The sequence below is a fragment of the Bufo bufo genome, chromosome 2 (genome assembly GCF_905171765.1).
Source record: "Bufo bufo chromosome 2, aBufBuf1.1, whole genome shotgun sequence".
Taxonomy (NCBI): Eukaryota; Metazoa; Chordata; class Amphibia; order Anura; family Bufonidae; genus Bufo; species Bufo bufo.
The window spans coordinates 292,712,167-292,726,255 of NC_053390.1; the positions used below are offsets into that span (position 1 = coordinate 292,712,167).

Sequence of the window (14,089 nt, forward strand, 5' to 3'; positions counted from 1 at the left end):
GTTATCCTACATGTCAGGGAGTTGCTATGTATTATCCTACACGTCAGGGAGTTGCTATGTATTATCCTACACGTCAGGGAGTTGCTATGTATTATCCTACTAGACGTCAGGGAGTTGCTATGTATTATCCTACACGTCAGGGAGTTGCTATGTATTGTCCTACACGTCAGGGAGTTGCTATGTATTGTCCTACACGTCAGGGAGTTGCTATGTATTATCCTACACGTCAGGGAGTTGCTATGTATTATTCTACACGTCAGGGAGTTGCTATGTATTATTCTACACGTCAGGGAGTTGCTATGTATTGTCCTACACGTCAGGGAGTTGCTATGTATTGTCCTACACGTCAGGCAGTTGCTATGTATTATCCTACACGTCAGGGAGTTGCTATGTATTGTCCTACACGTCAGGGAGTTTCTATGTAATGTCCCACACGTCAGGGAGTTGCTATGTATTGTCCTACACGTCAGGGAGCTGCTATGTATTATCCTACACGTCAGGGAGTTGCTATGTATTATTCTACACGTTAGGGAGTTGCTATGTATTATCCTACACGTCAGGGAGTTGCTATGTATTATCCTACACGTCAGGGAGTTGCTATGTATTATTCTACACGTCAGGGAGTTGCTATGTATTATCCTACACGTCAGGGAGTTGCTATGTATTATCCTACACGTCAGGGAGTTGCTATGTATTATTCTACACGTCAGGGAGTTGCTATGTATTGTCCTACACGTCAGGGAGTTGCTATGTATTGTCCTACACGTCAGGGAGTTGCTATGTATTATCCTACACGTCAGGGAGTTGCTATGTATTATCCTACACGTCAGGGAGTTGCTATGTATTATTCTACACGTCAGGGAGTTGCTATGTTTTATTCTACACGTCAGGGAGTTGCTATGTATTGTCCTACACGTCAGGGAGTTGCTATGTATTGTCCTACACGTCAGGGAGTTGCTATGTATTGTCCTAAACGTCAGGGAGTTGCTATGTATTATCCTACACGTCAGGGAGTTGCTATGTATTATTCTACACGTCAGGGAGTTGCTATGTATTATCCTACACGTCAGGGAGTTGCTATGTATTATTCTACACGTCAGGGAGTTGCTATGTATTATCCTACACGTCAGGGAGTTGCTATGTATTATCCTACACGTCAGGGAGTTGCTATGTATTATTCGACACGTCAGGGAGTTGCTATGTATTGTCCTACACGTCAGGGAGTTTCTATGTATTATCCTACACGTCAGGGAGTTGCTATGTATTATCCTACACGTCAGGGAGTTGCTATGTATTATCCTACACGTCAGGGAGTTGCTATGTATTATTCTACACGTCAGGGAGTTGCTATGTATTGTCCTACACGTCAGGGAGTTGCTATGTATTGTCCTACACGTCAGGGAGTTGCTATGTATTATTCTACACGTCAGGGAGTTGCTATGTATTATTCTACACGTCAGGGAGCTGCTATGTATTATCCTACACGTCAGGGAGTTGCTATGTATTATTCTACACTCAGGGAGTTGCTATGTATTATTCTACACGTCAGGGAGTTGCTATGTATTATCCTACATGTCAGGGAGTTGCTATGTATTATCCTACACGTCAGGGAGTTGCTATGTATTATCCTACACGTCAGGGAGTTGCTATGTATTATCCTACACGTCAGGGAGTTGCTATGTATTATCCTACACATCAGGGAGTTGCTATGTATTATCCTACACGTCAGGGAGTTGCTATGTATTGTCCTAAACGTCAGGGAGTTGCTATGTATTATCCTACATGTCAGGGAGTTGCTATGTATTATCCTACATGTCAGTGAGTTGCTATGTATTATCCTACATGTCAGTGAGTTGCTATGTATTGTCCTACACGTCAGGGAGTTGCTATGTATTATCCTACACATCAGGGAGTTGCTATGTATTATCCTACACGTCAGGGAGTTGCTATGTATTATTCTACACGTCAGGGAGTTGCTATGTATTATCCTACATGTCAGGGAGTTGCTATGTATTATCCTACATGTCAGGGAGTTGCTATGTATTATCCTACATGTCAGGGAGTTGCTATGTATTATCCTACACGTCAGGGAGTTGCTATGTATTGTCCTACACGTCAGGGAGTTGCTATGTATTGTCCTACACGTCAGGGAGTTGCTATGTATTGTCCTACACGTCAGGGAGTTGCTATGTATTATTCTACACGTCAGGGAGTTGCTATGTATTGTCCTACATGTCAGGGAGTTGCTATGTATTATCCTACATGTCAGGGAGTTGCTATGTATTGTCCTACACGTCAGGGAGTTGCTATGTATTATTCTACACGTCAGGGAGTTGCTATGTATTGTCCTACATGTCAGGGAGTTGCTATGTATTATCCTACATGTCAGGGAGTTGCTATGTATTATCCTACACGTCAGGGAGTTGCTATGTATTGTCCTACACGTCAGGGAGTTGCTATGTATTGTCCTACACGTCAGGGAGTTGCTATGTATTGTCCTACACGTCAGGGAGTTGCTATGTATTATTCTACACGTCAGGGAGTTGCTATGTATTGTCCTACATGTCAGGGAGTTGCTATGTATGTATTATCCTACACGTCAGGGAGTTGCTATGTATTGTCCTACACGTCAGGGAGTTGCTATGTATTGTCCTACATGTCAGGGAGTTGCTATGTATTATCCTACATGTCAGTGAGTTGCTATGTATTGTCCTACATGTCAGGGAGTTGCTATGTATTATCCTACATGTCAGTGAGTTGCTATGTATTATCCTACATGTCAGTGAGTTGCTATGTATTATCCTACACGTCAGGGAGTTGCTATGTATTATCCTACACGTCAGTGAGTTGCTATGTATTATCCTACATGTCAGTGAGTTGCTATGTATTATCCTACATGTCAGGGAGTTGCTATGTATTGTCCTACACGTCAGGGAGTTGCTATGTATTATTCTACACGTCAGGGAGTTGCTATGTATTGTCCTACATGTCAGGGAGTTGCTATGTATTATCCTACATGTCAGGGAGTTGCTATGTATGTATTATCCTACACGTCAGGGAGTTGCTATGTATTGTCCTACACGTCAGGGAGTTGCTATGTATTGTCCTACATGTCAGGGAGTTGCTATGTATTATCCTACATGTCAGTGAGTTGCTATGTATTGTCCTACATGTCAGGGAGTTGCTATGTATTATCCTACATGTCAGTGAGTTGCTATGTATTATCCTACATGTCAGTGAGTTGCTATGTATTGTCCTACACGTCAGGGAGTTGCTATGTATTATCCTACACGTCAGGGAGTTGCTATGTATTATCCTACACGTCAGGGAGTTGCTATGTATTGTCCTAAACGTCAGGGAGTTGCTATGTATTGTCCTACATGTCAGGGAGTTGCTATGTATTATTCTACACGTCAGGGAGTTGCTATGTATTGTCCTACACGTCAGGGAGTTGCTATGTATTATTCTACACGTCAGGGAGTTGCTATGTATTATCCTACATGTCAGGGAGTTGCTATGTATTATCCTACATGTCAGGGAGTTGCTATGTATTGTCCTACATGTCAGGGAGTTGCTATGTATTATTCTACACGTCAGGGAGTTGCTATGTATTGTCATACATGTCAGTGAGTTGCTATGTATTATCCTACATGTCAGGGAGTTGCTATGTATTATCCTACATGTCAGTGAGTTGCTATGTATTGTCCTAAACGTCAGGGAGTTGCTACCTTAGTGCATACTTTACAGCAGAAGAAAGGTGCGGTTCACATAACACAGAATATGTGACCTCCGCTCCACAATGTGTGGGCGGCTCGGGATGGGATTGGTTGAGGGGTAGCAGGAAGCAGGAAATAACGAGTGACGAGAACGGCTCCCGGATCAGCGGCCGGTGTACGTTCTGGAGCGCGAGTATCGGAGGCGGCGGTTGTAGGTATTGTCCTGCATGACGGCAGCAGAAGGGACCACCCTGCACTGTGAATTGTGCAGAGACCTCAGGGAAGCTGCGGCCGGAATAGTCCCCCTGCCGCCCTCTAGTGGCTGTGCTGTTTATGGTCATAGGCTGCAGCTACATACAGGGCCCTGTCCTAATCGAGCGCTCGTGGAAAACCATATATATTCCAAAATAATATGCACCATTTTTGTTTTGTGGTAAGAGTTCTTATGTCCTCCGTCATGGCTGCAAGAGTGTAGGACTAACAACCAATGCAGGTCATTCAGTCCCAGTCATATGCTCCACTTGGCATGTTTGGAAAATGTGTTTGCCGATATTTCTGTGACTGTTCCATTCACTTGAATAAGGATTTAAAAAAAGAACTTAATTGAATTGGAAATGATTATTAGTTGCAGAAATACCCTCAGGCCACAAGCACATGGGGGCAGATCTACCAAGCTCGCCTTTAGGCGTAAAATTAGACCGGCGTACCTGTCTCTTGACCAGTATTTCCTAGAAGTCGCACAGCATCTCGTGAATTAGACTGTGTATTGCTATTAGGGCTCATGCACACGATCGTATCTATTTTGTGGTCCGCAAAAAATACGGATGACGTCCGTATGCATTCTGGCCCCTAATAGAACAGTACTATACTTGTCTGTTGTGCGGACAATAATAGGACATGTTCTATTTTTTGCGGAACGGACATATGGACATACAGAATGAATGGTTCCACATGCAGTCCACAAAAAAAAACTTAACGGACACGGAAAGAAAATAAGTTTGTGTGTATGAGCCCTTAGTCTGACCTCTGGTGGTTCCTTTTCAGTTAAAGGGGTTATCCAATCCCTATAATGACCCCAGAATGCCCGGTCACCCGCGTCCCTCCGGATCCCTGAACAGCTGCCACTGCATCTCCCCGTGACCCCGTCACATAGATCAAAACATCCGGTGACGTGGGGAGCAGCCAATACCAGGCCGCAACGGGGACCAGCCTCCCTAGTGTCACCCGCGAGGGACCAGGCATTCTGGTGGTCATTATAGCGATTGGATAACCCCTTTAAGGCTGTATTACACTTACACATTTTTTTTTTAGCCGATAATCGCTAACGAGCGTTCGTATGAACGCTTGTTATCGATCATCTTGTAGCGTAAGGCTAGGTCTACACAACGACATATGTCGCGCGACAATTTTTATAATGATAGTCTATGTTGTCACACTGCGACATGCTGCGACGCGACAGTTGCAAAAAATCCATTTGAGATGGATTTTTCTGCGACAGTCGCAGCATGTTGTACGTCGCAGTGCGACACCATAGACTATCATTATAAAAATTGTCGCGCGACTTTGGTGCGACAAATGTTGCAGTGTAGTTGTGCCCTATCTGTCGCACGACTTATTGTCGTCGTGTAGACCTAGCCTAATACTGCCGTCAATTGCCCGATGAATGAGCAAACACTTGTTCATCGGGCAATTCAACATTTTTAAGCATGCTTAAAATTCAGCGCTTGCAGGCGGCAGATTGTGCTGCCCAATAGTAATCTGTTGCCGGTGTTCCGGAATTTTCTGCTACCCGGAATTTTTTGCTACCCACGTCACTTCCGGTAGTAACGTGGGAGGTGTGTCTCTCACCTCGGCTCCTCATTGGCTCTGCCGGGGGTTTGTCGGCGCAGGCTCGGAGGATTCACCCGTAGCGTGAACGTGCCGAAGGTAGCAGAAAATTCCGGGCCACTGCGCATGCGCGAAGAAGACTGCCCAAGGTAGCAGAAAATTCTGGCTTCGCGCATGCGCAGTGGGCCGGAATTTTCTGCTACCTTCGGCTCCTACTGCGCCTGCGCCGAGCCGTCTTTTTTGAGCCGAAGGTAGCAGAAAATTCCGGTCTACTGCCGAGACCTGTGGCAGCACACTGTATTAGGGGGGCAGTATGTGGCAGCACACTGTATTAGGGGGGCAGTATGTGGCAGCACACTGTATTGGGGAACAGTATGTGGCAGCACACTGTATTGGGGGTGCAGTATGTGGCAGCACACTGTATTGGGGAGCAGTATGTGGCAGAAAAAAAAAAAAATCATCTTTTTCCGCTAACTTGTGACAAAAAATATAAAAATTCTAGGAACTCGCCATGCCCCTCACGGAATACCTTGGGGTGTCTTCTTTCCGAAATGGGGTCACATGTGGGGTATTTATACTGCCCTGGCATTTTAGGGGCCCTAAAGCGTGAGAAGAAGTCTGGAATATAAATATCTTAAAAATTTTACGCATTTGGATTCCGTGAGGGGTATGGTGAGTTCATGTGAGATTTAATTTTTTGACACAAGTTAGTGGAATATGAGACTTTGTAAGAAAAGAAAAAAAATATATAATAATTTCCGCTAACTTGGGCCAAAAAAAATGTCTGAATGGAGCCTTACAGGGGGGTGATCGGGGAGTCTATATGGGGTGATCACCCCCCTGTAAGGCTCCATTCAGACGTCCGTATGTGTTTTGCGGATCCGATCCATGTATCCGTAAAAAACATACGGATGTCTGAATGGAGCCTTACAGGGGGGTGATCAATGACAGGGGGTGATCAGGGAGTCTATATGGGGTGATCACCCCCCTGTCATTGATCACCCCCCTGTAAGGCTCCATTCAGACGTCCGTATGTGTTTTGCGGATCCGATCCATGTATTCGTGGATCCGTAAAAAACATACGGACGTCTGAATGGAGTCTTACCGGGGGGTGATCAGGGAGTCTATCTTGGGTGATCAGGGGTTAATAAGAGGTTAATAAGTGACAGGGGGGGTGTAGTGTAGTGGTGTTTGGTGCTACTTATTACTGAGCTGCCTGTGTCCTCTGGTGGTCGATCCAAGCAAAAGGGACCACCAGAGGACCAGGTAGCAGGTATATCAGACGCTGTTATCAAAAGTGACTGAGCGGTGACATCCCTGACTCCATAGAAAGGTGTAAGAGCGGTGGGTACAACTCCTTCAAAACCCTTCCGTGCGGCTACCTCACAACAGGAAGTGACAAGGATAGCAAAATTTTACAGTTAGCATAAAATAACGGAACAGGTAGCAACAAATTACGGAACACTGTGCACTGACCTGTAAAAATGTGCTACCCTACCCTAGGTGCGCATGCGCTGTAACCCTTTTCTTGTTAACTGGACTCGGCGCGATTTCATACTGCGCCAAGCCGTCTTTTTTCACGCATGCACAGTGGGCCGGAATGTTCTGGTACCTTCGGTTCGCTAAATAACGGCTCGGCGCAGGTGCAGTAGGAGCCGAAGGTAGCAGAAAATTCCGGCCCACTGCACATGTGCTGAAAAAGACGGCTCGGCGCAGGCGCAGTAGCAAAATGCGCTGAGCCGAAGGTAGCATTAAATTCCGGGCCACTGCACATGCGCTATTATCTTGGGGTTGGTCATATCTGTGTGGAGATATAATTTTTTGCGTGACTATGGTGATATAACTCTAATCTTTGCAGGACAGCGGGCACGATACAGTTATGGCACCAAGATGAGGCGAGAGCAAGAAGGAAAAAATCTATGTCTGCTCCCCTAATACTGCTCCCCCAATACAGTGTGCTGCCACATACTGCTCCCCCAATACAGTGTGCTGCCACATACTGCTCCCCCAATACAGTGTGCTGCCACATACTGCTCCCCCAATACAGTGTGCTGCCACATACTGCTCCCCCAATACAGTGTGCTGCCACATACTGCTCCCCCAATACAGTGTGCTGCCACAGGTCTCGGTGCAGGCGCAGTAGGAGCCGAAGGTAGCAGAAAATTCCAGCTTCGCGCATGCGCAGTAGACCGGAATTTTCTGCTACCTTCGGCTCAAAAAAGACGGCTCGGTGCAGACGCAGTAGGAGCCGAAGGTAGCAGAAAATTCCGGCCCACTGGGCATGCGCGAAGCCGGAATTTTCTGCTACCTTGGGCAGTCTTCTTCGCGCATGCGCAGTGGCCCGGAATTTTCTGCTACCTTCGGCACGTTCACGCTACAGGTGAATCCTCCGAGCCTGCGCCGACAAACCCCCGGCAGAGCCAATGAGGAGCCAAGGTGAGAGACACACCTCCCACGTCACTACCGGAAGTGACGTGGGTAGCAAAAAATTCCGGGTAGCAGAAAATTCCAGAACACCGGCAAACCACTACCAGGCATGCTCAACCAGCGGCCCTCCAGCTGTTGTAAAACTACAACTCCCATAATGCCCTGCTGTAGGCTGATAGCTGTAGGCTGTTCGGGCATGCTGGGAGTTGTAGTTTCGTAATAGCTGGAGGGCCGCAGGTTGAGCATGACTGCCCTACTAGACAGTATGGGGACCAGCGATGGTATAGTGATCACTCCTCCACATGCTGCAGAGAAATTCGCTGCATGTAATAGCACCGGTCTCCTCCTCTAGCTAGCAAGCGATTGCCGGGAGAGAACACTTCCCTCCCGACAAACGCTTGCTCATTCGGCCTGTCTAATACAGGCTTTAGACAGGTTCAAATACATGAAGACTGGTGTAATTAGTATGCGCATGAAAATGTGGCGCAAGTGAGCTGAAAACGGACACATGTCTTGATGAAAGTGCAACAAAACTTGGCGCAACTCACCACTCACAAGTGACAAAGAAAGTATGCCAGCCTTGGAGTGGAGTAGAAATGAGACTGGTTTTGCATCTAAGTCAGGCGCAAAAAAGGCGCAAACATAAATAGGTCAGAAAAAAGGCTCAAAAGTTAAGAACCTCGGAATTAGTCTTAAAAGTCAAAATAGGGGCAAAATGGCACAAATGCCTCCAAAACAGGCCCCTTTTCAGTAGTAAATGCAACTACAAAAAATAAGTTTAAAACAGAATTTTTAAACCTAAAAAGAGGCGCACACTATTATAAATGTAGCCCATGGTCCGTAGATTTTCCATGTATTACAGTACCAGCTAAGGTCTCGGGCACACGACCGTAGCCACTATTGCGGTCTGCAAATTGCAGATTTGCAAAACACGGATACTGGCCGTGTGCATTCCGCATTTTGCGGAATAGAAGTTCCAGTCCATAATAGAGCAATCCTATCCTTGTCTGTAACGCACAACAATAAAATGATGGGTTTTCTAATAAAAACCATACCCCATTATAGTTATTGGGGTCCGCTTCCATTATTTATTTATTTTTCTCTTAAAATGGAGCTGAATGGGTGCGGACCCATTAATTTCAATGGGGCCGCAAAAGATGCAGACAGCACACAGCTGTTCGCATCCATAGTTCGTTCCGTGGCCCTGCAAAAATACAGAGTATGCCCTATTCTTATCTGCAATTGCGGACAAGAATAGGCATTTTCTATATAGCGCTGGCCATGTGCACATGGCCGGTATCTGTCTTTTGCGGACTGAAAAACACATACAGTCATGTGAATGTAGCCTAAGGCCTCATGCACACGACCGTTATTTTGGTCCGCATCCGAGCCGTAGTTTTTGCTGCTCGGATGCGGACCCATTCACTTCAATGGGGCCGCAAAAGATGCGGACAGCACTCCGTGTGTTGTCCGCATCCGTTGCTCCGTTCCGTGGTCTTGTCACAATTGAAGGTGCTGCGCGGCCATTAATCATGCAGACTGACTAAATTGTTCACTCTCAGTGGTTTAACAAGAGCCAGCTGAGGCCTCTACAAGCGCATGGTACTCATCCGCAACATGGCTGCATCACAAGCGCAATATGACCGCACCGTGGGTATGGGTGCAACTACACGACGCGGTTGTGAAACGGTCATGATGCAGTTAACAGCAGCATCTCATTTCCCAATATAAGTCAATGGGGAAATCGGTTCCTGAGACAGACCTGGCACTTTCCTATTCTACGTGCGATTTACTGCACGTAAAACATGCCCATCTGCTCGCGGCTGCTGACCACATTGGCTATAGAGTTGATCAACTACTTGCGGCAAATGTTTAACATATTTTTCCACAGGTATCACTGTTAGCAGTTAATCAGAATGCTAAAGAACTACATAACTTCACAACAGGTCAGACAACAGTCCATAAACGATCACGGGCAAAAAACACAACTTAAAGAGGACCTTTCACTTGTATACAAACTAAAAACCATCTATATCAGTGGGCAGAGCGGCGCCCAGGGGTCCCCCTGCACTTACTAGTATGTCTGGGCGCAGCTCCGTTCGCCCGGTATAGGCTCCGGTGTCTGCGCTCACTCTGTTGTACTGGACGGATTTCTTTGTATGAGGTGTGTCCCTTGCTGCAGCGCTGGCCAATCACAGCGCACAGCTCATAGCCTGGCTATGAGCTGTGCGCTGCGATTGGCCAGCGCTGCAGCAAGGGACACGCCTCATACAAAGAAATCACTCCAGTACAACAGAGGGAGCTGCAGACACCGGAGCCTATACCGGGCGAACGGAGCTGCGCCCAGACATACTAGTAAGTGCAGGGGGACCCCTGGGCGCCGCTCTGCCCACTGATATATCATTAGAAAAAGACATTGTGCGACTTTTCTGCGACAAGAAGGCGCAGTGTAACCCTAGCCTTAATGCCTTATTCACACAGTCAGTGTTTGGTCAGTTATTCCCATCAGTGATTTTGAGCCAAAACCAGGTGTGGCTCTAACCACAGAACAGGCGCAGATAAGTGTTGAGCAAACTTGTGTTTTCAAGTTTGGCGTACAAGGTTCGGGTTATCTAAGAATCCCGTTATGGAGCATAACTTACAGTCCGTGGTAGCAGAATGCATAACTGAATTCTTGGATAACCCGAACCTTGTACGCCGAACTTGAAAACACAAGTTCGCTCAACACTAGTGCAGATCTTTCCCTTACACCTTATGTCTGTGGAGGCTCCAATCCTGGTTTTGGCTCACAATCACTGATGGAAATCGCTGACGTGTGAATGAGGCTTACGAAGCAGTTGTTGTGGTTCCTTGTCTAAGGCAGTAGGTAGTTCAGTACCCAACCAGAAAAGCCTTAAACATTAATGAAGAGGATTATAGCTACAATAATTATTTTGCTATAATTTACTATTTTCTGAAAAATGCACTGGGAGGAAGGAAAACATGATCTTTCCTATAATAATCCTAATAGTGTGAAAATTAAATTCCCATCAGAATACAGATCAAGACAACACCTACAACGAGAACGAAGCAGGGAGCTCTGTGGCTGGAGGACCCCAGATTTCCCAGGGTCCGTCCATAACCAAGCGCTGCTCCCCTAGAAGTGAATGGGAAAGCACCGCGCATGCGCGGCCCATGCTCCCATTCATTTCTATAGTGCAGCGCTCGGCTATTTTTGGCGGCCCCATTGAAATTAATAGAGGGCAGCTGTGCATGCGCAGTGCGCCCTCAGTGCATTTCCAGTAGGGATCGACCGATTATCGGTTTGGCCGATATTATCGGCCGATATTGAGGATTTTGAACGTTATCGGCATCTATTTTGCCGATATACCGATAACGTATGGGGAACACAGAACGCGCTGCTCTCAGCGCGTTCTGTGTTCCCTCCGCAGCACAGGGGAGAAGGAAGCAGTGTCTCCTCCCCCTGTGCTGCTGCTGCTGCTGCCGCCGCCAATGACAGAAGAGAACATAAGAGGAGGGGAGGGGCTGTGGCCACTGCGCCACCAATGAAGATAAGCCTTTCATTCATTCATATACAGGAGGCGGGACCTGGCTGCAGAATCACATAGCCGGCTCCCGGCCTCTATGAGCGATAGCTGCGATCCGCGGTAGTTAACTCCTCAGGTGCCGCGGATCGCAGCTACCGCTCATAGAGGTCGGGAGCCGGCTATGTGATTCTGCAGCCAGGTCCCGCCTCCTGTATATGAATGAATGAAAGGCTTATCTTCATTGGTGGCGCAGTGCGCCCCCCCCCAAGCCCCCCAGTATTAATCATTGGTGGCGCAGTGCGCCCCCACCCCAATCCCGGCCAATAGTAAAAACATTGGTGGCGCAGTGCGCCCCCCCCACCCAGTATTACTCATTGGTGGCAGTGGCCACAGGATCCCCTCTCCCCTGCTCCTCCGATCGGAGCCCCAGCTGTGTAAGCCTGGGGCTCCGATCGGTTACCATGGCAGCCAGGACACTATTGAAGCCCTGGCTGCCATGGTAAGCTCCATGCTGCTGTGTGCACAAAGCACAGAGCAGCAGGGACAGTGTGAGCTCCTATTCACCCTGATAGAGATCTATCATGGGAAATAGGACAAGGGTTCTAGTCCCTAATGGGGCTAAAAGTTAGTAAAAAAAAAAAACACAAAAATATTAAGTATAAATGAAAAAGACTTATAAAAAAAAAATACACATTAACAATAAACAAAAAATACACATTAACAATAAACATATTAATTTTCAGCAGATTTGTGTAGGAATTATTTTTTTTTTCTCAAAAATGAAAATTCCCAGAATATCGGTATAAATTATCGGCTATCGGCCTGAAAGTTCACAAATTATCGGTATCGGTATCGGCCCTAAAAAATCAATATCGGTCGATCCCTAATTTCCAGGCTCCGTTCTGATTGTAGGTGCGGGTCCCAGCAGTGGGATCCGCACCTATTAGACAATGGGGGCATATCCTAGCTATATGCCCCCATTGTCTGAGATGGGGAAAACCCCTTTAATATTCGGTGAATATCACTTATCTGAATGAAAGGGGGGTTGTCCGGCTTTATAAGCCCTTTCTAGATTTGTCCAGTACTGCACTGTACCAAAGCTGCAACAGTGAACATGACTCTGTCTGGATATTTCCGCCTTGGGGACCATTGTGGATCGGGCCCCAGTGCTGGAACGGAGTGACTGGAAGCAGATGAGTGTATTTTTTTGGTTTAGGTACAGTGCTGTATTGGCCAAATCTAAAAGGTGTTATAAAGCCGGACAACCCATTTAAAGTGATTTTCCAGGAATTTGAAAGGCCATCATCCGAAGTCTGACCTCAGGGACCACAGAAATGGTTACAGAAAGGGCTGAGCAATCGGTGCTTGGCTATTTCTTTAACTTCTATAGTCTGATAGATTGTTCTGTAGGTTCCAATGGAACGGCTGTGCTCTAGATGTTGGACATTTATGCTGTATCTTTTTGGATATGCCGTAAGTGCTTCAGACTGTAATATCCCTTTAAAGTGAACCTATCACATACGTGCCTGCAGACCTCTATACCCCTGTATGCCCCCCCATACAGAGTGGTGAATTGTGCAGATATATCATTGTGTATAAAATACATGACTACAGCCATATTACAGTAAATAGACATTTTTATGTGATTGTCCACTGATATAACTATAATATTTAAATTTTAGGATACTAGACTAAAGAAATTGCACCATGCCATCTAGTGACTTTCCTCTGGAGAATACTGGCCTGCGAGGGACAAGGCAGATATCGCAGCCTCGACGAAGACTTGCTTTAACCTTGCCTGGTTCTGATCAGTTGAGAACAGCTATTCCTTCTAAGATGGAGTTCAGTGCGCCTACAAATGAGTTGCTGTCCTGGGAAAAAGGGTCCCTTCGTCCTCTGAGGACCACTAATTCTGTTTTAGCCAGCGGTCTTGAGCTGTCCCCTCAATCCCTGTTATCCTCAAGCCTCTCTTCTACCTCTAACTCTATTCTGGATAGTGGCTCTTTTATAACATCTCAGTCATCTCTAGACAATAAATCTTTATCTTCATCATTTTCTGGCCTACTAAGTTCACCGCTGGCTTCTAAATCCTTGCTGACGACGAATAGCTGTCTAACATCTGAGGGTTCTTGTTCTGTCCTTACCTCCAATATTTTGTTGTCCCCTAAATATGCAGTAACCTCTGTTTCGTTCTTGTCTGCTGAGATGGCTGTAAATCTTAATTCTTCTTCTACTCCGCTTGATACCTCAAATATCCCATTGTCCACTAAGCAAACTGACATCACTGTCTCACCCTTACCATCGGATGTGAGCAGGAAACTCAATTCTACTTTGATTCCAAATGTTGAAACATCTAATCTTTCTCTGCATTACTCAAGCAATACTGTGCTACCTACTATGATTTTACAACAGGAGTCCAGTAAGAACATTGAGACCAAGTCCACCAGTCATGGTAGAATTGCTTCAGAACTGCCATCCACTTTGGTAGCTGACCAGACAAAAGAGCTTGAATTGCAAGATGTTACATTTTTACCTGTAACTCTTGAACAAGAGGAAGAATCCAGTGAGATATCCATGTCACCAGCTGAGGTA

At 46.3% G+C, this 14,089-nt stretch overlaps 1 protein-coding gene across 3 annotated transcripts in view; it reads left to right on the forward strand.

The window, feature by feature from the left end:
- Positions 1-3,825: 3,825 nt before the first annotated feature.
- Positions 3,826-14,089, forward strand: part of LOC120988948 (telomerase protein component 1-like) — a 73,451-nt gene continuing 63,187 nt past the window's right edge. Inside the window, exons 1-2 of one of the 3 annotated variants that reach the window (XM_040416752.1) lie at positions 3,826-3,931; positions 13,180-14,086. In XM_040416752.1, the coding sequence (XP_040272686.1) occupies positions 13,205-14,086 (882 nt within the window). In that variant the 5' untranslated portion in view covers positions 3,826-3,931; positions 13,180-13,204. Of the gene's footprint in view, positions 3,932-3,997; positions 4,150-13,179; positions 14,087-14,089 lie in introns of those variants that run through there. The other 2 variants (XM_040416753.1, XM_040416754.1) reach the window with 2 other exon arrangements.